We start from the raw sequence: 27,053 nt of genomic DNA on the forward strand, positions 1-27,053 counted from the left end.
ATCATGGAGAAACATTTGTGCATCCATGTTCACAGCAGTTTATTTACTGTAACCAAAAGCTCAAATGTTCCACGTGAGAAAAGTGGGTAAATAACATGCAGTACGTAGGTACAGTAAACAGTATTCAACCTTCAGAAGGAAAGAAAGTCTAGTGTATAACATGGATAAAACTTAGAGGCACTAGGAAATAAGCTAATCACAAATACATAAATAAAGCATTTCATGCATGCACAAAAATTTCATAATGAATTAGCTCATCTTGTACACATAAACACCTTATATTTTTTCTGGATTTTATTTTTAAAGGTTTATTTATGTATTTTTATCTATATTGGTTATCTGTTTGTATGTATGTATCTACATGTATGTTATCTGTTTGCACACCAGAAGAGGGTGTTTCATGGTTCTGAGCCACCATCTAGATGCTGGGAAAGAACTCAGGACCTTGTCTGGGAGAACATCTCTCCATCTCTACTAATATATTTTTTTATTTGACAGAGGAAAACAAATGTGTATTCCTCCATCAATTATTGTTTGACTCAACAGATATGAAGACTCAATGTTGTCAAATTACAGAAAAAGAAAAAAAGAACAAGGAGATGGTTAGTGCATGAAAGCACTTGTTGTGAAGAAAGAGGACATGAATATTAATCCACCCTTCACACAAGGTTGAGAGTGCCTATAACCCAGCATTAAGGGCAATGAGAGATGGATCTATCCCATGAGCTCATTGGCCAGCCAGCCTAGCTGGCTCAGCAAGCTTCAAGTTCATTTAGGAGAACCCCTCTCTGAAGAGCACAGTGGAGGTTGATAGACACCTGAGGTCTTTCTCTGCTGCATGCATATTTATAAGAACCTACACCTGAAAACTCACATACAATTAACTTATACACACACACACACACATACACACACACAAGAATTGTGTTTTGTTGGAGCACAGGGAGGGGGTATTGAGGAATTACAGATTATAGGTAAAGTTCAGATCTGGGCAGTCCTATAGAGAGATGGCAGTGATGATAGTGCAATTTAGATGTATTTAATGAGCTCACCTATCTAAATGTTACAGTTTCAACAATAAGTCTGTGTACTTTATGATACATTTAAATATAAATATAGACTAAAATTCTTACAGACAACATATCTATATCATTGCAGTAAGATTTAGTACCACGAGAGCCACTGAAGCATATTAGAGTTAATGTAATTAGTATTTGCTTATCTGCCCTTCCTGGCTAGTCACTATAGAATGGCTAGGACATTAGGTGAGAAAATAACCAATAAAAACAAGAAACATTGCATTATATGAGGTCAAAGTTGAATATGATGTATTTTTTGTTTATCAGTGGTACAGAAAGGTATATATTTTTAGAGAATATACACTGAATATCTCTAGGGTCTCCCAAGGACTCTGTGGACATGGATCTGTCCCCATGATGGGCACCACCCCGCTAGAGTTTTATAAGGGCTTTGTAATGTGGATCTGTCTCCACAATGTGCACCTCCTCCACTTTAGAGTCTCTCATTTCTCTCTCAGAAAGGCTAAGCCTCTTTAGCATTTTCCCAGCTGCCACTGACATTATAACCTCACTTCAGGGGTGAGCAGGCTTCAAGTGCTTTATGTCTCCAGAGAGTCTCATGGGTTCTCTGCTGCCCTGAAATCCTCTTATCTGTGGGTACTCCCCGTAAAATAACAGGACAATTTACGTGATTGATTTCTGTATCACTCAGCTCCAATGACAGACATTCACTTTAAAAGGTTTTAAGTTATGCATTATACAAATATATCATTTACTGTTGATTAAAATGTTTGTGGTCATGTGTATTTTTTTTTAAAGTTAGGCATCTGTTTCTTGGTTAGAAACACAACCTCACTTTTATCGCTGTGGGAGAATCAGTTATAACTTAAGACTTCTGTAGAGGAAACCAAAGGATCATGGGTATTCTATTTCTGTGGGCACTTTTCAGCCTTTGTTTGTGTACATCACGCTTTTAATTAATCCAGAATGCATCTTTACCTTGAATGCTCCATGCCCAGGTTCTGTCAGAAGAAAGTGTATTAGGTACCCCAAGACATCATTATATTGTTTTAAATACATTATAATATGGAGTGAGATGCAAATACATACAAGATGTACTTTGATTCATTTTCCTTATTAACGTCAACAAGTCCAGCACAGTTTTCTTCAGAACTATTTGGTTCCCTGCTGTCTTGAAAGGATTGTTTAGCCTGATAAAGTACATTTTTGAATTTATATGCTTTATTTTTATTGCTTTATTTTTATTTCTTAGTTATAATTTTAGACAAGGTCTTGCTATGTAGCCCAGGTTTGCCTCTTACTTGCATTTTCTCTTTGTCAGTTTCTCAAGTGCTAGAATGACTGCTGCGATCCAGGTCTGGTAAGAAACTTTATTTATTTTTTTTTTTTTTTGGTTTTTCGAGACAGGGTTTCTCTGTGTAGCCCTGGCTGTCCTGGCACTCACTTTGTAGACCAGGCTGGCCTCGAACTCAGAAATCCGCCTGCCTCTGCCTCCCGAGTGCTGGGATTAAAGGCGTGCGCCACCACGCCCGGCTAGAAACTTTATTTTTGTTTGAGTTACATCTCACTTTAATTGGAAATTCCTTGGAGGTTTTACTTATTTTTTTATTTCTTTTAACAGACTACTTAATTTAAAATTAAAGCTCCAAGTAATTTTGGTTAGTATAAATTAAGAAACTTCATTTCATTTTCTGAGGACAAGGACTGGATACATGATACTCAAGTGTCCACACAGGCAACACTGTCTTCGTTAGGTAATGAAGCACATGACGCCATGGTGAAATCTCTCCTGCTGTAGCTGAAGACATTTTTCTGCTGCCACCTAAACAAATCATGGTGCAAATCTCAAGGGATTGCAAATCCGTTCTGCTCTGCACACCACAGTAGCAATCCAAGTCAGATGCCAGGCTTGTGTGTATGTTTGTGTGTTTTGGGGGTGGTCTTCACAAAGATGCTTTTATAGTCAACTGTGTGGCAGCACACGGCAATTCCTCCCACATTAATTACTTATCATTTCATATTTGTTCAATTTGAATAAACACATTCTTTAAATCCATTGCTGTGTAGTAAAATTTAATGTATTTACAAAAAATTCTCTGAACAGCTGTGCCATTATCCAGTCTCTACCATAAATTAGACTGGCTGGAAAAGGAAGTTTGTTTAAAATTTAGATTCTCCATGACTTTTTGAACAAACATTTCAAGTATAAGTCTTCTATCTTGAGGGTAGGAATATGTATCTAAGAGGCTCTACTTTAATCAACAATAAATACTGTCCTCAAGCTATAAAACCCACAGATAGCTGGCATTTTTTTTTAAAAAAAATGAGATATGTTATAGCAGTTCAGAAAAATGGTTCATGAAGAAAGCAGCTTGAACAAAGCAAGTCTTTGGCAATGGATTGCCATGAGTTACTAAAGCAGAAAACTGGTGTCTTAGTGCTAGAAGGTGACTAAACCGGAGAGTGTGTTTACATCATTCTTGGCTACTTGGGTTGGATATAAGTAAAAACCAATCCACTTATGTATTTCATCAGAGCTGAGAGCTTGAGTTAGGTTAGCTGTGGTTCATAGTCTGGCTTTAAGTTCTAACTTAGTGACCTTGACTTACCCAGATTTGCTAAGTGCTGAGGGTACCTATGCTTTGATAAATATTACTTTAGAGCCACGAGCACAACAGTCAACTTTCCTGGCATAAATATTTCCATGAAGGCTAACAATGCTACCTTAATTACCTTGGTGTGTGAAGGGTCAGAGGGAGGATCATAATCGGTTCTCTTCAGATGATGTATCAAGGAATCCAAGCCACACCCTTACTGAGCAACCATTGGTCATTGATAGCTGCCAGGGAAGGGAGAATCACACTTTTTTGATTATGTGGCCACTGGTAGATTTTTCATGCAACAGGGGATGGCCTCACTCCCATGCACACATGGGTACGAGTGAGCTATTAGAAAACAAGAGGTCATGCAGTTGGGAAGGGGCTCTGTTGAGGCAAACTTGAGGGAGTTAAAGAGAGATGGGTATGATCAGGTTTCATATGTGTGACATTCTCAAGATTACAGAGAAATAAGCAATAGCATGTATGTTAGGGTAATAAGTATTTTCAAATTTGATGCTAAGGAATCTTATTAACATAATGGTTTTAAAAGAGAGAATGAAACACAAAAAGGATTCCAAAACACTGAAAGTCAAACATAAAAGTGGGCTTTAAAAAAATTATAGTTTACTCAGAAGTCTGTGTATGGCTAGCTCCGAGGGCTCATGTCAGTCAACCTAGGCCTAGCTAGTTATTCTTTGTGTTTGTTCCTAAGGGCTTAACTTTTGATATTCTGTAGGAATCCTAGAAATCACTATAAACCAAGGATAGCATATAGGAAGATCACATCAAAGGTGAAGGTGTTTGAAAATTTGCATTCTTCAAATAATGTATAAGAAACAAAACATGCTTTCACATGTCAGTGACAGATTTTATGCACTATTTGTCTACTTATTTTTGTTGTTATTTTTAGTATTATTTTTCTCCTTGTAACATTTTTTTTATCGATTCTTTGGGAGTTTCAGGTCTTGCATACCATCACAATCTCTTCCCAGTCCTTCCATGTCTGCCACCCTGTTGTGACCTCCCCTCCTCCAAAAAAAGTAAAAAGTAAAAATAAGAAGAAAAACCAAGTCTGCTTTGTGTTGTATATATTCACTGGAGTATGGTCAAATTGTCAGTGCCCTGCCCCTTAGATAGAGCTCCCACACTTTTGCCAAAACCCATCTATTGTGGAGAGCTAACTTCAGCATCCCTGTTACACTTTTTAAGAGTTCTCTTTAGTGGTTTCTTGTTTAGGTTGTTACTCATGGGGATGTGGTGGGATGGGGGTAGGGATCATCACAAAAGCCTTCCAACTCAACTGTGCTTCTGCAGTCATTGATATCACAGCAAAATTAACCTTCTTGCTCTTTACAGTCAACAGGTATGCAGATTATGGGCCTTCACACACCATGATCACAGTCCCCTGCTGTAGTAGGGTCTGAGGACCCAGACAAGGCCTTCAGAGATTGGCCAGATCATGGCCTCCACATGGCCTCCACATGGCCTCGAGTGGCAGAACAGGCCATCTGCATCAATATGGACCTTGGTGGCAGCATAGATTCTGAACATCTCATGGCTTCAGGCTGCAGCACAGACCACAGGCATCTTCAGAATCCTTGGTGGAAACATGAGCCATAGACAACATCTGGTCTCCCAGCAGGGCTTGGCTGGGTGGGGCAGGGTAGTCACTGCTCTTCCTGGGTTGCCCAGCTGCTGTCTCTTCTGCTCCCTCTACTTAATTTTCAAATCCAGAATGTCTATGTATTCAGTGTGTGCCAGTGTTTCAAATTGGAATGATTATTGTCATATTGGAACCTTCCCAAGGAGCACAAAAGCCAAGTCTAAAGTCAGCAACGAGGAGCTGAGCTCGCAAAGCACATGTTCCAGAATGTGCTAGCTATGTCACAGTACATAAGTGTCGCCTTTTGGATAGACAAAAATACAACACTTCATTATACTTTAAGAAATTATGTGAATGAATAAACCATGTCTAACTACATTGATGGTCTAATGCTATCAGTGAAGAGCCTGCAGTTTCATCTCAGCTGTGGCTCCATTCTCTGGGCCTCCAGTACTGCTCTTTACTTAATAGTAAACTGGATTTGAAAGGTAAGCAGATGTCATCCCTGCATCTTAGCAAACCTGTGGCATTGCTTTGTCCAAACTATAATTCCTGAGAAGCTTTGCACACCTAAATTCCTCTTAGTATTTTATGCCATGTTGTCCTTTAATATCAAGAACACCACAACACTGAAACAAGCAGATATTTTTGACAGAACTATTACTTACTCAGTAGATTTTTTATGTAAAATAAACATGATGTTTTTCCTCTATTCCTGATGAAAGAGCTGGATTAGTGAAAAAGTTGGGGCAACTAGATGAATAATCGCATAAAGTACTTGACTCTTTTATTTTGTCCATGTATTCTTACAATACCACATATCCAAATTTAGCTTTGGCTTTTGTGTCTATGTTGTAAGAATAGGTTTTGTGATTTCAAAGCTGGTGTCAAGGGACATGCACATGCTTTGAGTTGCTTTTCGAAAACTGCAGCGAATAATACCAATTTATATTATTCTTGTAAAATTTATTTCTGGCTTAGGCAAAATAGTATCTCAAATGAAAGCACTGCCCGGTTTGCAATCAGAATGCAGACAAGCTCTGAGAATATCTCACAGCTAAATTTTAAATTACACTTGTTTATTTGTTTATGTACATGTAGGCACTCATGCTACGGTGTATGAGTGGAGATCAACAGATGATTTTCAAAAGTCAAGACTCTCTTTCTATCTTTGGTTCTTAGGGATTGAACTCAGACTATTGGACCTAGTGACAAATGCCTTTAACCCTGATCTATCAGACCTTACAGCTGATGTCTGTATGTGTGTGCATGTGTGTGTGTTACATGTGTGTGCGTGTGTACATGCATGTGTGCATGTATTCATAGTGCACGGATGTGAGTTTATGGGTTCTTACACCTGTGTATAGGCATGATGAGGCCAGAGAAGGCTATCAGGTATCTTCCTCAGTCATTCTCCATCTTTTCTTGAGACAACATCTTTCACCGAACTGTTAGCTGTGTATTTTATCTAGGACTCCTGGCCAGCAAGCTCCAGGGATCTACCTGCTCATCTGCCACTCGCTGCCTTGCTGGTGTCATAGGCACATGTGGCCATGACTGGTGTGGGGACTCTATCTCAGGTCCTCATGCTTGCAGAGCAAACACTCTTACCCACTGAGCCATGTCCCCCAGCACATAAAATTGAACTTTTATCCCACAGCCTTAGCGACATGGGTTATGATAAACTTAGTTTAGGCACCATTAACCAAAAGCTTTGGAACATAATTCAGTCTGTTAAATAATGAAATTTGAACCATGTAAGGGTTGCTGTGTGTTGACCACATCGACAAAGCAGGTCATTTGAATTAAGCAATGATGCAAACAATAGCCAAAAATGGAAACTACCTTCGGAATGAGCTAGCCAGCTGCTTGGATTACTCTCCTATAAGCTTGACCTGGATATACAGCTTCATAAGCATGAAAAAGTCATCATCTCTGGTCCTAGAAAATAACTCCCTATGAGGAGTAACTTCCTAATGCTGGTCAAACACTTTGTTCTGTGAAAATTTAAATCTAATATAAAAAGTAAATTTATTCTCTTTTTAGTTATATGGATATCTTCTCTCTTTCTGTCTCTGTCTCTCTGTGTCTGTCTGTCTGTCTGTCTGTCTCTATGTGTATAGGTGTGTAGGTTTGTAGCATACACATGAGGGCACAGGTGGGTGGTGGTGGGAGTCATAGGAGGATGCTTTGTTTCCTGAGGATGCTGGGAACTAATCACTATTTTTCTCAAGAGCAATTTTTTCTTCACCACTGAACCATTTACCCAGCCCCAAATTCTTTAAACAATGATCTAAACAGCAAAGCAAAAATGAGGTATTTTTTTTTGTGTGTGTGTGTATTCCTCTCTAATAGGTGCTAGTTTTGCAAAACCACAGGTGGTTTTTTTTTTTCCTATAGTTTTTTTTTCCTGTATATTTTGGTTTCCCTTCTTATTAGTGAAATAAGGTAGGGGTATGTTGAACATGATTAGGGCCAAATTCTTCTCTTCCTCAGTGGAGAGACAGATCCAGCAGTACATACAGAGGGCACAGCCTCATCTGCAAAGCAGAATGCAGATTCTGAGGAGAACGGGTGGAACATGGCCTCTGCGACGGTCAGAAAGAGGAAGGTCACTGACAATCAGGGCACTTCAGAATCTAGAGGTACGTCCATCACACCACTGTCACACACTTACTGTGCAGATACTCATGGTAAAACTGACAAGATGACTGTGTCGCTCTTGGAAAGCTGTGCCATCTTTACCAGGACAGATTCCCTGGAACACGCCCTTGAGAAGTCAGTGCCCATACTTGGGCGTGTCCTGTACATCTCTCTTTGAACCAAACTTTGTGCTTAAGGTCTATGTCAAAACTGTCCTCAAACTGGAAATTCACGCTAAAATAGACCGTTTTCAAGGAGCATGAGTTATGTTTAAATGACAAGATATTTTCAATTTTCCCACTGGCAAGCTTGGCTCTGTTCCTTAGTTATTCTTGATTTCATTTCATCCTGGACACCAGGCAGGTTGGCATACTATAATCACATGGGGCTAGTTACCTCCATTAGTAAGAGGAGTTTTCTCAGTGCCCTACTGATTCCTGTCTCCCAACAAAGATGTGTTCGTCTTAAAAATGACTTCTACTTCTGGAGAAAATTTGTGAAGAAGGAGTCCACCCCTGACACGGTGAATGATATTCTGCTATACTTACAAAGAGGAACATAACTGTCATTAGATAGTCTTCAACCAGCAATTGGTGTTAGGCAGAGCTTGGGGAATTCTTCTGAAGAGGAGGGATGACAGACTGAAGGAGCCAGAGGGGTCAAGGACACCACAAGAAAAGCTACAGAACCAACTAACCTGGCCCATACCGGTCCCTCAGAATTTGAGCCAGCCACTAGGGCTCCTACATAAGACTGACCTAAGCACATATGTAACAGTTGTGCAGCTTGGTCTTTATGTGAGACTCATAACAGTGAGAGCAGGGGCTCTTTGTGACTCTATTGATTTCCTTTGAGACTTTTTGCTAGTACTGGGCTGCCTCTTCTAGTCTCAATAGGATTCAATGCATCCAGTTTTACTGCAACTTGCTATGCCAAGGCTGGTTGATATCCATGGGAGGCCTCCCATTTTCTAAAGAGAAAGAGAGGAGGAGTGGATGGGGCAGGGGACTGGGTGGAGAACAGGGAGGGGAAACTGTGATAAAAACATAAAGTAAACAAGCTAATTAACTAATTAAGAAAGAAGTTAAATACTTTGTGAGGAATGGTTAGGATGGTGTTGCCACAAAAGTCAAGATTGAAGTCTGAGCTCTCTTGAGCCCGTCTTTAAGTTAGTGTATCACCTTGATCACAGGGAACTTTTAAATCCGTGATTACAGAAGGAACTTAATGAGGCATCTGGAACAATGCTTTGGCTAATTAACGTTCTTCCTTTCTGTAGTTTCTTTCATGAAGAAGCAAGTAGGACAGCTTCCATGTAATGTTAGAAAAAGGTACACACAGCCTTCCCTCAAGGGCAAGAACAAAGGAGATTACAGCTCTGAAAGTCCAGGCACATCCTTGAATTCATACATACATACATGTATGTGTGTGTGTGTTTATGTGTATGCATGTGTGTTTATGTATGTATGTGTGTATATATACATGTATGTGTGTACACATATGTATGTATGTATATTTATTTTTATATACTTTGTATGCATTATTGGGCTTCAAGAGGCAGAAAGAAGACAATGTGAATAAGTTTTAAAAGGGATGCTAAAAGAGAAATTCTGTTGCCAAAATTTCCTAATGGATGCTACATTTAGGTAGAGGTGACAAGGAATCCCGGAACTCTATTTGCTTTCAGATGAGAGTGCAGACTTTGTCTTCTATAACCAGAGTAGATTATTGAAATATGTATATTTCACACCTGAGAACACCCCCCCCCTCACAGACACACAGTAGGAAGAAGAGTATTAGAAATAACTTATCTTTACATTGGCAGCTCTCAACTACTACAGGGATAAGAAAGACAGCTGTTGAAATTTGTGGAGGGGTGGAGACAGGTATGTAAGTGAAATTGACATGCTCCAGGATTGTTCTCAGATCCGTACCTAGTGGGCTCCAATGTCTAACAGGAATGCTTGCTCAGTGAATGAAATTTATCTTCCCCCAAGATTTTACATGAAAAGACAAATGAAAAGACAAATATGGAAAATATGGAAATATAAAAGCTTATTTTGTATTAGTTAGCAAATATTGACTCCATAATGTATGCAAATGCATTGACCCAAGTAACATCTACCTCTAGAAATATGAGGAGTTTATATTCTATAATCATTGATAACACATTAACAATTTCTCCCAGATACAAAGATTTTCTAAGTTAAATAGCTAATATAATTTTGAAAAAACATCTCTCACACAAATGGTTTTCAGAAAAAACAACTGAGATTCATGTCTGAGAAAATAAGCTGGTTAACAATCATGACAATATCCTTATTTTTAAGTAGCTGATTGTAAGACTTTCTCTTTGTTATGTAATGAAAAATTAACATTCCATCTCATTTTCTTTTGAATGGAAAGACATAATGACAGGGATATAATTGATTGATGTGAAAGCTAAAATAAAATCTAAGTCTATTAACTTATTAACTTATTTTAAATTAATTTAATATTGATCAAGTCAAGGATCACAAATGATAAATTTTTATGTGAAAACTTGACTGTGAAGTTACAGCCACATTTTAGAAGTTGGAAATAAAAGCAAAAAATGGAGCTGAAGCTAATTAAGTGAAATCTTACCCGATACTCCTTTCTGTTCTCTTTTCTTCTCTATTTTCCCTGAAATGAGAAGAGAAGTTACCGACTAGGGTCGTGAGGATATGATACTATAATGAAGATGAAAAGTCAGTGTATGATAATGTCAGAGCAGAGCCACTCTCTCTCAGCCATGCCCTGAGTGTTTTAATAATGAGTGCTCATAATTGACAAGGAGAAAAAATGCTTTCAAGCCACCTTTAAAAAATAAAATTATAAGCATGTAAGAACTATTCTGTGGGGTTTTAACAATCTGTTATCAAGAAGGCCATTTTGATAGCAGGACCATTCAGAAACAACAATGGTTGGTTCCAACTGGGGAACCAGGGAATTTAGATTATCAGGTTTACAGTTCCGTATAAATTCCCTCCTGAATAGCAGGCCTGAAATCTCATTTAAAAATGGGTGGCTGCTCGCTAATAGCCCTGCCACTATTGCACTATGCCACTGGTAGCTATATAGTGTAGCACGTAGGGTCTAGCACTGAGTAAGGTTATTGATAAAAGATCGTTTCCTAACAATAAGCCTAAATGGTAATAATTCCTATTTAAAGCATTAGGGAGGAAAGCTAAATAAAGTAAGACCAACAAAGATCAGGACAGCTGAAACAAGGATTGACCAACTAGGAATAGAGTAGTCTAAGTATACCACACAGTTCATCCAGAGGAATGTTTACAGCTTGCTTTAGGGATATAACCTCCAATATTAGTATATAGAATTTATCTAGTAGGTAATGAGTGAACTGGATTATGGTTAGTGAGAATGAAAAGTAGTGGCTGGCAGAGGTGATGAGAGTCAAAACAGAGGCCTGAGGTTTACAAAAGGTGAGGTGAAAGGGATGTAGCAAGATCAAGTTTACTCAGATAACTTGAGGCATGTGGTGATGCTCTTGGGAAAGTTATAGGGTAAAGAAATGAGGGATTTTAGGTGAATTTACTGATTTTAAAGTGTTATGGAAATAGGAGGCTTAGCAAAGATAAAAATTGAGATTGTAGATGGAGGATATGGTGATGTTCTGCAGATGGTTGAAGTGAAGAATTAAACCGAATGTAAAGGCAGATGATACAGCTCACTCACATTTACATGGTGTCTTTGTGGGAGGAGCTAGAAAGTAAGGGAGCAATGAGGAAGCCGAGGGTGAGGATGCCATTTCTCACTCACGGAGCTCTGCAGCTTATAAGTGGTCTGATGGAGCAAGAGCTCTAACTGACACAAGCCAGTGTTAATGCTAATGTATGGAACACTTCTCCAGGCTTCAAGGCTCAGGTAAGGAGCTGTACCCCAGCCTAATGGTGTGAAAGGACACCAAAGTGGAGGCGAAAGCACTGCCTTAGCCTGGGTAAATGAGAGCCATCCCCTCCCACATTCACTTTCTTGTCACCTAGCAACATTTTATGGCTGGAACGTTATCAAGGAGTTATGTAACACATCAAAGCTATATGTAAAGTTTATCCAACGGATTCTTCAAGCCCTAAATGTCTTTAAAAATGCTAAAATACAAGTCTCCCCTCCTCCATAAGCATGCATTGGAGAATTGCTTTAATTGGCACCCTGATTAATCATTTTCATTTGGGCTATTTTCAGGTCTCAATTTATTTCAATGATTCAAACAGATAAATAGCATGAACAGTCCATTTAAAGGCCTCATTTATTACCAAGCGAGGCATATGTTTCCTTTTGCAAGTTTTCTACAGTCACCTCACACTACTTTGTTAAACACTTAGGATTGCTAGGTGCCTCAGATGTTTTCATGAACTTTAAAATATTTTATGCAAACCCTGACTTAGCAAAGTGTCTGTAGAATGCACGGCTCTGGGGCATCTTTAACTTCTATTAGAATGACGTTTTATGAGTCTCAAGTTGAAGGTGAATGTGTTTAAGCCGTCATGGCATCCTCAGTGGCCCATATCTTCCATCCTTTTGACACCCCATTCCCTTTAAATCTCTGTCACCACTGAATTAGACAGACTTGTAAACAAGGTTTTGTGGAAATGGTGGGAGGGTGATCTTCAAGATTGGTTATAAAACACTCAATTGCCATCTTTCTATCTCTTGAAACTCTTCCTCTTGGGAAAGCCAGATAATGTATGTAAGGATAACTACACAGTCCATGGAAAGATCCACATGGCATCAAACTAAGGTCTTCTGTTAATATCCAATGAACTCACATCAGCAACCATCAGAATCCCAGAGGCACAAACAATATAGTCATTAGCCATAGTCAGGAACTTAGATGACTCTGGTTCATGTAAGTTCATGGGCCCATGGTGTTAGATTCTGAATGAATAATGTCTCTTATGAGTTTCTATATTTGAACAGTTCCCCAGTGGATGGTGCTGTCTGTGAAGGTTATTGAACCTTTAGGGAACGGAGCTTTGTTCTTAGAATCATTGTCAGTGGAAGGCATGGGGGTGGAGAGGGGGTTAAATCTTTATTGTCTGGCCCCTCTTCCTCTTCTCCTCCTCTGAAATGGGCCAGGCTCATGCTCATTCTGCCATACCTTCTCTACCATGACAGACCATGGCTTCTCTGCAACAGTCAACTAAAATAAACATTTTCTCACTCAAACTGCTCCATGTCAGGGTATTTTATCCTAGCAAAAGAAATGAGTTCATAGACAAAGTCAGCTGTTCACAAGATACCCACAGATACTTGTAAAATAGTAAAAGTTTATCATTGTTTTGACCCGGAAAGTTGTTATGAATATGCTCAAAGCTGGTGTCAGTTTGCCATGTGAGTTAATATAACCAAAGTGATGCTAGATCTGGGCAGTTCTCTTCTTTAAAGTGAGGGACCAGAAGCTGCATCTTTTCAATGCTATGGAAGTGAAATGAGCCTTGTAAGTGGACAAAATTCTTGTGAGATATTGTGATCCAGTGTTTCAGAAAGGAGTTAAAAAACACATTTGAAGGTTTTACTGAGACGTTAAACAATTTTTGCTCCTGGGTTATACAAAAGAGCTTTGTAAGTGGAGATACCCATATAAATGTTACTTAATGATTCTCTCCTGCTAGCAGGTCTATCACAGGGGACAGCAGTTAGATTTGTACTTTTAGTTGTATACACACTAAACTTTAAATTACAAAGATAAAGTACCTAAGACAAATTATATTGGCCAAGGCACGCTAGCCTATGTGCTTGTACAGAGACGACATGCTGTCTTTTCAGTCTCTTTATCTTGCTCTGTGTGGATGATGTAATCTTGGGCTCTCTCAACTCTGGTTTCCAGAGCAAGAAATTAGTCTACAACCTATATCTTATGATCCAAATTGTACCTAGGTTTCAAGCCTAGCGGAAATCCCAGGCTGTGGCTTCAGTTGCAGCGTATTTTCCATCCATCATGGGTGATTATCCTATTCTCCAAAGCCATTTCGTCCTGGCGCCTCCTACTCAGATGTCTGAACACAAACCTCAGCCTCTCCAGTTGCTCCCTTTCCTCAGCCACCACACTCTTTCTCTTTAAAGCCTTCCACTATCCTCCTCTCTCACTGCTATCACTGCAGTCATGAACTTGATCTACTTTCCTGAGATCACCTGATCTACATGAAGAAATCCTTAACTGATTTTACTGTCTGCTCTGTTCTTGTTCCTCTCTGCTGAGGATTAAAGTCCATGTCCCTTAGAAAGACATTTGTGACTGGATGATTTTGCCACCACTTGCTTCCTCCCTCCCTCCATTAAGTACCATTCATAGGACTCATTTGTAAGATGTTACCCCTCCCACAAGCGCTTCCTGGAATGATCTGCCTTATAATTCCTGCCTTTCAAATTCTAAGGGGTGAATTCTCATTGACCCCTTAGAGCACAGTGCATGTAATAGTTCTATGAAGCCCCTTCCTCTTGAGGCTCCCCTAGCTGTTTGCTTATATCACAAGCTCTAAGTCCAGTGCCTGGCTGATGCTTAGATGTAATGAGACATATTTTGCCCCCCTGATGCCTCCTACTATGCCTTGAAGACCACTGCCTGGGAAGACACTGGTATCCAGGGAGCCCCGTAAGACCCCCACCCCCACCGAAACACTAGAGAACATGAAGCTGATTTTAGTACTGCTCAGATTTAGCAAACACACAATCAGAATATAGCTCTTAGAGGGTATTTATATTACAACTGACAACCTAGAAAACTATTATATTAGAAAAGTGGGTGATAAAGTAACAGAGAGGCTTTCAGAATAATGAGCAGGCATTCTGTCCTACTTACGCTTTATTTTATAACATTCTAGTTTAAAAGCAGCAAACTATGCTTTGCATCTTATTTCTGTGTAAACCTAGATGCAGTTTTCCACCTGTGAGGAATAAAAATGGATCATCAGCTCATAAAAATTGAATTTGCTGGGTAAAACATTTCTCTTATATGAGAAAATGTACTTAATTGAACATTAAAATTTCAAATTTTATGACTACTTATGTATACCGATCTTTGATGCCATTCAAAGCCTTTGCATTTGTCTTGTTACACAGAGAAACATCAAATACATATCAATTTACCAGGGCTTTTGTATAGAAGTCTCTTAATCACAGTTGACTATTTGTGATATGCTAGAGCCACAGGCAAATACTGCCACATAGAGTGTGTCACCAATAATGAACAGGGGGGACCTCAGTGACTGTCATCACTCTTAAGGAAAAGAGTTATTTGATGGCATTTGCAGATGACACATATGCACACACAAGCATACATATAGTCACACATATGTGTGCATACAGGGGAGAATGTGCCCATGTATGCAATAATTTCCTGCTCAAATGCACTCTCCATCCAAAGTGTGTTCTCTCTCCTATCCTTCCTGCTTCCATCTGTGTACTATAAAGTCTGTCGTGGAATCTGATCAGCCTTCCCTCACTGCACTACCAATTTCTCAGGAGTCAGTTCTGAGTTTGCATTCACTCTAAGCCATTTTATCTTCCCTGCTCTGAGGGGCATTATTAATCACATCCTGTTGCTAGGATACCTGAGAGTGTTCATTTATGTCCAATGTTTCTCTGGCAAAATGCACTATGAAGAAGGCATAGACTCACAACAAGGAAAACTACTGTGTATATGCTACTTGTTTTAAGGAAGGGTGTGTGTGTGTGTGTTTGTGTGTGTGTGTGTGAATGTGTGTGTGTGTGAATGTGTGTGTGTGTGTGTGTGTGTTTGTGTGTGTGTGAATGTATGTGTGTGTGTTTGTGTGTGCATTTGCATGTTTTAGGGGGTAATAACCTCCAGATGACAAAATGCTAATTATTTTGGCCTTAGAATGGCAATTATGTTTCACACACTATAATGGGAAACTGGCAATATTTTTGTAGAATCTGTTGTCCATATGTACTTCTGAGCTTAGACAAAGTCAAAGGAAGTGGGGTTTTAATCCCATTTATCTGACAGAAATTTGGGGAGGGGAGAGGGTCTGAGATTTACTTATTTCAAATGCTTTCACTCATGGTCAACATGCCTAGGTTAAAGTGCTAGGTGATTTATAAGAACTAACTGTAAAACCCCAGTCACCACTATTGTCGTAACAATTGTCCTGCTTTATCTACAAGAAAGAATATGTATTTGGGTCATCAGAGTTAAAAGCATTTCCATCATTATTTTAAAGTAATTTCAACTTTTTTGAGGGGTTGAGTGTCAGTGTATGAAGATTTGCTCAGCTCAACATCTTGTCTCTCTCCACAGGAACAGCACAGATTAGCAGAAGGAATGTGGACTCTGAAGTTATGTGACTGACTTGCCTCTTAGCTGCAGTCCTGGGGAAAAATGCAGTGTCTTCTTACACATCTCTTTTCATGCTCTCATGACGGTGAGAGATACCTATACATATACATGAGTGTGTGTATTTGGAAGACATTTATTTACTATCTAATTATCACTAACTTTTCTTACTCTGATTTTTCAAGAGAGAGAGAGAGAGAGAGAGAGAGAGAGAGAGAGAGAGAGAGAGAGAGAGAGAGAGAGAGAGAGAGAGATCACCAGGGGTAAGAGTCTTGTCTAGCAAGCACGAAACGCTCTGGGTGGGGTTCATCCTCAACAATGCACAAACTGGGCAGTGTGGCACATCTGCAATCCCAGAACTTGGGGACTATGGCAGAGAAATGATAAGTTCAAGTCCATCTTGGCTATATAAAAAGTTTGAAAGAACAGCCTGGAATATATGAGACCCTGTCTCAAAAACAGTAAAACAAAACCACAATATCCACAAAGCAATTGAACTTTGCTTCAGTTCCGTTTCTCAGTGATCTCAGGAAAGGGCTTTTATTACAGTCATGTTAAGAATAGCAGTTAATGTTCTGAGCCAGCGACAGTGTGCCTATTCTCGCTGTCAGTGTGTTATATGGATTCTCTCGCTTTATCCTCACTGCATCACAGGGCTTTCAGGTACTGTAACTATTTTCAGTATAAAAGCCAACCTGAGTCTTGAAGAGTTTTAACTTCACCAAGGCACCATACTACTAAAATCACACATGAATAAGTGGGGTACAAAGTATGGATGAGGTGAAAACCCTGGAGGAAGCAAGGGCTGACATATTCTCAAGCCACAGAAAGCCAGTTTTGAGAGTTGGCTACATGAATCCCTTTTCCTTTTCGTTTTAAATCTCTGCAAATTTTTTAGCAACTTGCTGTTCTTTGGATGAATAACTGCTAATTATTTGTCCCAGAGCTAAGCATAATGCTTTAGGAGTACAATTTCATAAAAGACCTTTAGATTCTGGGGTTATGTAGTGTCTACTGAATACCTAGTGTTTTATGGACATTGAAATATATTTAATGAAATCATCCCAATAACCTCTTGGGTAAATTGTTATCTTTTTCCAGTGTTGAATTTGGGTTCCGAATCTTTTTGTAACATGTAGTGTGTTCAAGTTAGTGGATGGTGGTGTTGAAATACGGGCCCAGTGATTTTTCTCCCTTGCTTGAGGTAATTAGAAAATCTTTTAGAGCAGTGAAGAGCTTGAACCTATAGCTCTAGCACCTACTCATCATTAGGCATTGGGTACATCACTTAATTACTCTAGGCTAGAATATGTCCCTCTAGAAATAGGGGTAATGTGATCCTCCTTCACTGAATCATTATAAGGGTTAAGTCCTAAGTGTATCATATAGCAAAGTTTATGACATTCTTACCTCCATACCCAGAGAACAGTGTATCTGTAGAAGTTCCTCTATATAGGCATTCCATGGCAGCTGCTGTCTAGTAACAGATGATTCTCAACACAATCAAAGCCAATGGCTGCATCTATCTTAAATAGTATGAAGTTTGGTCTTTACTTTGTAGACAGGGTCTCACTCTGTAGCTCAAGATAGCTTGGAAATCACAGTATAGGCTAGGCTGGCTTCAAACTGAGCATTCTCACTCGAGCCTCTCAGGTAGCCTGACGTTGTGATATAAGTAGGTACTCCAGATAAATATGGTCACCATTCAAGTCACCACAGTAAGTCTCATTTAGAGTGAACTGCCGGTACAGTAGCTCATGGTGCAGAAGTGAAGAGAGATCTTCTCCCAGGAACTCGATCCTCATACTATGTTTAAGCGAATGGTTGGAACTTGAACCTACAGTAGACTTTCTTAGGATTCTACGGTCTCTTCATTCGAATAGTTAATAATCTCAAAAGAAATTTTTCTCACATGGATATGAAAGTCTGTTAAGTAATATATTGCAAGGGTGGGAACAGAGCGGCTTAACTGGGCCAATTTAAATACAGTTGGTCCAAAATTATTTGGGAATTTTAGCAATTGCATAGCTTCTGTTTGGTGAATAGCACCAAAAGGCCACAGGCTTTGTTTCAGTATTTATGGTTGGATACATGTTGCTGTTGCAGTGGCTCTGGCTTCAGCACCCACCAATCCTGAGTCTCTGGATGGTGGCAGATCCTCACTGCCCTCCTGCAGCTTTGGATAAATGCCACTTGTTCTACTGTCTGCTTATTTGGTTAGTTGATACGTTGCTAGGATGCATCGGCAAAGAGAGACTTTATGAGCACAGTGAATGCTGAGAGTTCCAGACAGTGTATACTGAGATACAAAAACTGGCTCTTCAGAAACATATCGATACAGATAGATCTGGGCCTCTGAGGCTGACCATCTGCCTTGGCAGAAGAGATGCTCCATCTGTACTCCCCAGCCCTAGGGTCTGCCATCCGTCATAGTGTGGAGAAAAAATCATAATGTGAAATACATGAAGATTTTTCCTAGGCTGACTCCTCTGCCAGGAAATGGCAAAATTCTGTATGAGGAACATTTGTTTCAGGTTGTCTTGGAGATCCTCAAGTGTAGAATTTCTTCCCACTTAGATCCATCTGACAAGCACATAATTAATGTGACAAGCTACTGTCCCTTTCAGATTCCCTAGCACTGGCCTGGGTAAGGTAAATCCTCGACTAATGCCTTTGCTATTCAGAATCTCATTCTGAGCTAGTCATTTCTTGGCAGAGAAGACTTTTGGAAGACCTTTAGATGTTGAAGTCAGATTGGCAAAAGCAAACAGCCAGCAACTGCCAGGTCTTAAATAACACTGCAAAATGGGAACACGGGTTCTAATAGCACAAGCTCCAGCCTCTGACAAAAGCAGAGATGGCATGTGTACCTTCTTCTCTGCAATAAACATGTTTGACTAAATGACTCATGAATAATCCATTTTATAGAACAGGGTAGTATAAGTGTTTTTGGCGAATTCACTATATAAAAGGCACAAGAGTGAATTGTTTTATAAAATAAAGATAGTTTATACCAATACATTTATTCTTTCTTTAGCTACAATAAAAAAGGTTATACACAAAAGGCAGGAGTTGAATTATCTTTCTTTCTAGTCTATCCCTTTATCCAGTACCATGTTAAATAGTAGACTTTGGCAGAAATTACTCTTGGTTGATATCTTAGTCCTTATGGGCTGAGACCTTAAGGATTAGGTAGCCTTTTCCCTGGTGGCTCATACTTTTAATCCCAGCACTTGGGAGGCAGAGGCAGGTGCATTTCTGAGTTCAAGGCTAGCCTGGTCTAAAGAATGAGTTCCAGGATAACCAGGGCTGTACAGAGAATTGGGCTGTTTGGGGACCACTGTACTATGAGAGGACTCAAGTTAGATATTCATGACTTCCATGCTGGGGAGCTCCTACACTGTACGTTGACTAACGACGCAATGTTCCAGCCATTTAAGGCAGGTCCAAAATGCACAAATCAAGAAAGGATTTGCTGTTTTTGATGTGTTGTTCAAATGTATGAAAAGCTTGCTGTATCTGGGCACTATTGCAAGGATGTAGAAGCATTTAAAAGGGAAGCCTACTGGGAGGATTTAGGCCATTGCAAATATACCTTTGAAGGAAACAGTGTGGTATTGAATTATCAAAAGATAGTGCACTTAGATCCTTATCCCTTCTAAAGTAGTTTGCTAAATATGCCCAGAGTTTTAGCATCTACACATGTCTTTTGATCATAAAGGAATAAATCTTTTTTTTTTCTGTTTTTTTGAGACAGGGTTTCACTGTATAGTGCTGGCTGTCCTGGAACTCTGTAGACCTGGCTGACCTCTAACTCAGAAATCCACCTGCCTCTACCTCCCAAGTACTTGATAAAGGCATGCACCACCACTGCCCATCAAGGAATAAATCTTAATATGAGGAATGAAATGAAAAGGCTGTCTACATAGGTTAACATATTTTCAGTTTGTAAAGTGTTAAATGGTATGGGCAGATAGTAAAGTTCTCAGTCCATGAGCATAAGAACCTGAGTTTGGGTCACCAGTACCCACATAAAAATCCCCATCCAATGGCTCACCTCTGTTATGCCAGAGTTGGAAAAACCGACAGGAAGCTCACTGGGGTTTGCTGGCTAGCCAATCTAGTTAAATGAATGAAGTTCCTGGTTCAGTGAGAGACATTGTCTAAAAACCTGAGATGAGAGGTCAGTTAATAAGACACCTAATATCCACCTCTGTTCTACGTGTACACACGTACACAACAGCATCATAATAGTACCTATGTCTAAGTTGACAGGCAGAACTAGAGTTGCAAAAGGGCTTCTTCAGTCCTTTAGAACTTATAACCACGGGCTGAGATCTACATCTGAGACAAGAGAATTCACGCACTCATCTAGGCATCAAAAGCAGCACCACTGACAGTGTTAACTGTATTGCAAAGACCTAATAGCAAATATTAGCAACTAATTAAAATTAAATTCAGTTTCCCTGGGTTGACTTACTATTAAGAGATGAATTATTGGAATCTATATTAAATTAAGTTTTGCTATTAGTTAGTGCTAATTTTATGTATGAGACAACAAAATGGATCATGTCATCATTTGAGGTAATGATGCAGCGTCAGAAGCTAAGCTTCCTATGTTCATGGCAGCCTTATTTATAATAGCCAGAAGCTGGAAAGAACCCAGATGCCCCTCATCAGAGGAATGGATACAGAAATTATGGTACATTTACACAATGGAGTACTACTCAGCTATTAAAAAGAATGAATTTATGAAATTCCTAGCCAAATGGATGGACCTGGAGGGCATCATCTTGAGTGAGGTAACACAATCACAAAGGAACTCACACAATATGTATTCACTGATAAGTGGATATTAGCCCAAAACTTAGGATACCCAAGATATAAGATACAATTTACTAAACGCATGAAACTCAAGAAGAATGAAGACCAAAGTGTGGACACTGTGCCCCTTCTTAGAATTGGGAACAAAACGCCCATGGAAGGAGTTACAGAGACAAAGTTTGGAGCTGTGATGAAAGGATGGACCATCTAGAGACTGCCATATCCAGGGATCCATCCCATAATCAGCTTCCAAACGCTGACACCATTGCATACACTAGCAAGATTTTGCTGAAAAGACCCAGATATAGCGGTCTCTTGTGAGACTATGCCGGGGCCTAGCAAACACAGAAGTGGATGCTCACAGTCAGCTATTGGATGGATCACAGGGCTCCCAATGGAGAAGCTAGAGAAAGTACCCAAGGAGTTAAAGGGATCTGCAACCCTATAGGGGGAACAACATGATGAACTAACCAGTACCCCGGAGCTCTTGTCTCTAGCTGCATATGTATCGAAAGATGGCCTAGTCGGCCATCACTGGAAAGAGAGGCCCATTGGACTTGCAAACTTTATATGCCCCAATATAGGGGAATGCCAGGGCCAAACGAATAGGAATGGGTGGGTAGGGAAGTGGGTGGAGGTATGGGGGACTTTTGGGATAGTATTGGAAATGTAATTGAGGAAAATACGTAATAAAAAAATATTAAAAAAAAAAAGAAGCTAAGCTTCATGTATGTGGTTCTCATTCAGTGTAGTCATTTGTCTGCCTAACAGATACACAATCCTACCCAGTTTTTCATTTGTGGGGAACAAGGAAATTTGGTTGCTTTTCCTCCCTTCCCCATAATTGTCATTTTCTTAGCTTGTGGACAAACCTGGTAGAAGACAGAGTGACCTTTTGTTTACTCTTTGAGATGTCAACACAGTTTTTATGCCCATCAGCTGTGGAATTTTGTCATTTTGTCTTAAAATAATCTTCATTGCACTTATTTTTTTTCTTCCACATTAAACCACGTCAAAGGTTTGGGCCTCAGCCTTGCAAGTAAGCTCGTGTTTCATAGACTGAACAAAGAAAACAAGGAAAAAGAGATTAGAAGGGTGGTATTGAGTTATCTCTTTCAGGAACTGTTGTTCACTTTGTAATTTTATTTAAAAAAAACCTCTCTTGGACAAACCAAGGCAACTCCTGGAGTTTGCTAGGAAAACTGTTGATTGTTTAGCACATTTGATGTAGAGATGGGCCTGACAACACTTTGACACATGGAAAAGAGCAGAAAACGAAATGCCAACTGCATGGAAGGCAGCTGAATTTTGCATCTGCAATGCAGTAGTGAGGTGTCAACTAGGAACCCACAGTCAGGGGATAGGAAGGCTGCAGAAAAAGCTCAGGTCTCTCTGGACTGATGTGCACTCCCAACATAGATGATATAAGGCATTCTCTAAGAAAAGAGAGCCAGAGAGAAACCATCTGATTGGAATGCTCAAGACAATAGGCTCTACATCCTCATGAAGTTCTTTCTCTGGTATTTAGTACAGGGGTTTGGTTTTGCAAGGACTCAGCACACTGCAAATGCAGTAGGTACTGTGAACACAGCAGGTGGGTACAGCTTGACATTGGAAGATGAGTGGGACTTGAGAAGGACATTGACTTTCTAGTTTCACCTGCTTTGATAGACATAACTGGGTGCTTACACAACCACTTCATCCGTTTTTGTGCTAGTCCCCAATGTGCTTCTTGCAAATAAACACAACACATAGAAACTGTTCGTCTGGGTTGCGTCTCCTTGATGTAGGTGGCATTTGATATTTCTGGTTTCATGATACGTGAAAATTTCTGAAGAACTTTACTCACAGATGGTCCTTGCCAAGAAAATGATACAGGTGGGAGCAAGTATGGCCCTTATCTGTTGCCAAAACTTCTGGCATTTGAGTATGTTGTCTGGTACATCAAACAAAAGCCAGCTTCTTTCCATACTGACTAAATTGGATGGTGGCATTGCCATCCTCCGTTCAAGAGGCCAACTGTGCATCTAGTTTCTCTTCACATTTCTTTCCAAGGTTCACCTCATCATTTCTTTTAAGTTAAAGCTTTCAGTTTCTCATTGCTGATAGCATCAGCCAAAGGCCAACTTCAAGGTAGTATTTTTCTGTGCCAAAGAAATGAAGACTAAGTTCTCCTGGAAAGTGTGTTACCTTTAAGGAATTATGGAGGTGAGTTAACTCTGGAACTAGGTGTTTCGGTCCGAGGGATCTACTGCTCCCTTCTAGATACATCCTACCTCACCTACATCTTAGACTGTGAAACCAACATGATAAAATCCTTTAGCCAAACTCTGTCTGAATCAGCTTTTCTGATGACAGAGTCAGACTTTCCCACTGGTGTTCTAAAGGGTGTTCATAGATGCCTGTGACCAAGCATGTGTATAGATCCAGTTTACAAACATCCCCGAGCAGTCCTTTACAATGCTGGGTGGGTGGTGATGGACATCCCAAGAGAAGGCTATACTGTTTCATTTGCCACCAAAACTGTCAAGACCTGTGTATTGCAATACACCCCCTTGGTCAGGCAGTCTCTGGAAAAATGCTCAGAAAGGACCGGGATATTCATAAAAGATCAATGAATTCTTCCTGTTTGTGACATTTTTGTGACATTGGCTTAATTTCTGCACAAAGTTGGCTTAATTGGCTGCTACATAAAATTAGGATGGGAAGCTGCGGGTAGTAAATGTTCTTTCTATTCCTCAAATTTGGATACATAGCCCATGTACCAATAACTGGAATCTCAGAACCGACGAAGCAGAGACAGGAGGATCCATTCCAAGTTTGAATCCAGCTTGAGCCATACTGTGAAACCTTATTTCAAAAGTCAAAACAAACAAACAAACAAACAAACAAACAAACAAACAAACAAAACAGCCAGGAGGAGGGAGACACTAAGGAATATTTATGATGTTAAAAATTTAAAAATTAATTATAACGAGATGTAAATAAATTAGCCATTAGTACATTTTTAATTTGGAAACGTTATTTTATAATTCTCTACTAGGGTAAGCAAGGCATTTCTTCTCTGAGTTAGATATTATAGGATATACACAATCCTGTAAGTTGTTTGAATAAAATATTCTCTGAAGTTTTATGGAAATGGGTCAATTCTATTCTTTTTCTTTTGTTGTGCAAAATATATGTTTATTTCCCAAAGAATTATCTGAATTGGCCACATACTTAGCCTCAATCTGCCAGTTTGATTTTAAACCTTCCAATTCACTATTTGTTATAGATATTTTTGAAAAAGGCTATTTACATTCATGTTTGCTATTTCTTTCTATAATTGAGATTTTCATCATCTTGTTGAATCAACAACATTTCTTAGTTGGAGTGGTGGGGAGGGTGGTAAGAAGGCTGGAGACCATGCTCCTGCTGCTGTCTGTCTTTGATTCAATGGCAGTGGAGAGAGGAGAGGCCAATCTGAAACATTTGCAATCCAAGGGCACTGCCAAGTCTGCCTAAGACATCTCTCTGGGAGCATAGTGGGTATGTGAGACATACTTGGGCCACTGTTCTGAATTGCACTGTGACATGGTTAAATCTCTGTAAAGAAAATCAGGAGGGAATATTAACAGGCAGGCTCATTGCCCTGCTTGCTTGACATGCTGGAAGAAGTTAGGCAAGGAGTACATAGGTAGGGAAGACTGCTGTTTCACAGGCTGAGGCGGTGTTATAAAATTCCCATTACAGATTTACAAACCTTTGTAGAGCACGCTGGAGAAAGAGATGAGGGAGGTGGTGAGTTCAGGAAGCGTTTTCACGGAGTTAGTATGATAAGACTCATGTTGCTATGTGTGGCTTCTGACAAAATCTCTGTCCCGATGTGGACATTTTCGTAAATCTTGTGGATTTACGTTGGTTCTCTGTTCATGTGATTTGAAGAAGCAACCTTATTTTATGTGTGTATGCTGAAAATACTATTCTTGTTTTCAACAAAACCATTATGGCTAGCTTCAACTTCAGAAAGTCCCTAAGCAAGTAATTAAGAATAAATTTATAAATCTACATGAGATATCCATAGATGAGTGAAAGGCTCACCTAAAGAAAATTGCTCTCTCCCTCTCTATCTTTCTCTCTACCCTCTCCTTTCCCTTCCCTTTTCCCCTCTCTCCTCTCCTTTTCACTTTGCCTTCTCTCTTGGTAATTATTTTACAGAATTGCACATGACATCATAGCACCTTCAAAAGAAGTTCATAGGGCAGCGGTTTGGCTATTCAACCCCCCAGAGATGTGCTACACCTTCTCTCTCTGGCTTGTCTTCAGAGACTTGAACCTAACTCCACTGCCGGGGGGTGAGGCTGGCAGTCCATGATGCCTGCTTCACCCTGCGATGCACACAAAATTTGAAATAGATTGCCAGCAGCTCAGGGCAGAATGGGAAGAGTCTAGACCTGCTGGGCTATTTGTCATCTCAAGCATTTCAGGAATTCACATGTCACCTCTTTAGCAGGATACACAGGGATATATATCCCCTGGCAAAATGCTTAGTTTGGGTGCATACTAATAAGGGCTCTGATGTGTAAACTTGAAGGGACAGAAAGAACATTAGCTGCCCGGAGCTTTTCTTTCTACGAATAAATGGCAGGAAATTCTCCCATAAATATCTTAATATTTCCTCCTTAAGTCTGAATAATATTGTATAATGGAGTTAAAATGCATGTATAGTGGAGGTGTTTGTTGGGTATAAGGTAGTTTTCTGTTAGTCTTATTTCCATATATTGGCAGAGGAATGCAGTGGCACTGGCTTTTTTTTTTCTCTGATTCTAAAAAAAAACCAAGACTTTTCAGATCCCTCACCTCCAATTTGGAAATCTTTTATGACCCCTGGTGGAAAAATACATATTAAAAACATCAATGTTAGGAAAAGACAAGTTTTAAACCAAAATAAAAACATCCTGTGAATATCTGCTGCCTCTATCTGCTGCAAAATGATGTCTTTATGGAAAATGTCTCATTATTTTTTGATGCCTAAAAATCATCTTGGCTACCGGTGTAAGAGTCCTAGGATAGTGTAGTTGGGAATGGGTGGGAATAAAGGAAAGGTAGATTTTATGTATAACGAGGTCATCTTTAGTTTGCTCATTGACCTTATATTTGAGAGATACGGTTTAGTTAGTGATTCTGAAAATGGCAGTTCACAAATACTCTGGAAAGGGAGGGACTGGGAAAATATACATATAGTGAGCATAACAAACCTTAGGAGGGATTCAGCCAATTAGAAACTCCCTAGTCAGGAAATTGACATGAAACATTAAGTACTATAACTACTATCATTAATGTCATGTGCTGGTGGCAAAAGACTATATGAAGTGTCTTTGTGTGTTTCATTATATAAGGGAAAGGATGAGAGGGATTCAGCAATGGAGCATAAATGATCCAGTATGATGGTACACATCTGTAACTCTAGCACTTAAGAGGACGAGACAGGACCATTGCAAGTTCAAGGCTAGGCTGGACTACACAGTAATTTCTAAACAGCCTAGGCTAAATATCAAGATTCGATCTCAAAACCAAAACAAAAGTGAATTTGACCTAAGCATATTGTAAAATACTTGTCTGGAATAAATTTCAAGTCCGCTGGGTGCACGTACACAACATCGAACTTCATAGTTTATTGGTATCTTACAAATATAATGCTTGACTCAAGAAGAGGGGAAAACTACTGAGCCTGGGCAAGCGAATCAGGCAGACAGGGAGAGGCTGCCACTCAGATGTGGTCCCCTTGCCAATCTCGAGTATCATTGTGGACCCAGCAAGAGAGATGAGATGAGGTCTGCCATGGAAGCTCCTTCCTCCTCAGACTCTGTGACCTGGACTAGTTCCTCTTGAACCTGTGTGTGCTCACAATAGAAGCAACTGCATCAGGCTCTTGGGACCAGTGTGAACAGTGAAAGAAATACTGACTTTGTGACTTTCTTTTTTTTTTTTTTTTCTGTCAAAGTGTACTTTATTAGAAATAAGAACCA

At 39.7% G+C, this 27,053-nt stretch overlaps 1 protein-coding gene across 2 annotated transcripts in view; it reads right to left on the reverse strand.

Moving 5' to 3' along the window:
- Nucleotides 1–27,053, reverse strand: part of Chst9 (carbohydrate sulfotransferase 9) — a 296,669-nt gene that overhangs the window by 144,527 nt on the left and 125,089 nt on the right. The window contains exon 3 of one of the 2 annotated variants that reach the window (XM_085833405.1): nt 10,512–10,550. The exons of the other annotated variant lie outside the window; for it this stretch is intronic. Within the exon in view, the coding sequence (XP_085689531.1) occupies nt 10,512–10,550 (39 nt within the window). The remainder of the gene's footprint in view (nt 1–10,511; nt 10,551–27,053) is intronic. 2 annotated transcript variants of the gene reach the window in all.

The sequence above is a fragment of the Mus caroli genome, unplaced genomic scaffold (assembly GCF_978045245.1).
Source record: "Mus caroli unplaced genomic scaffold, Mus_caroli_1 scaffold_19, whole genome shotgun sequence".
In the NCBI taxonomy this organism is placed as follows: domain Eukaryota; kingdom Metazoa; phylum Chordata; class Mammalia; order Rodentia; family Muridae; genus Mus; species Mus caroli.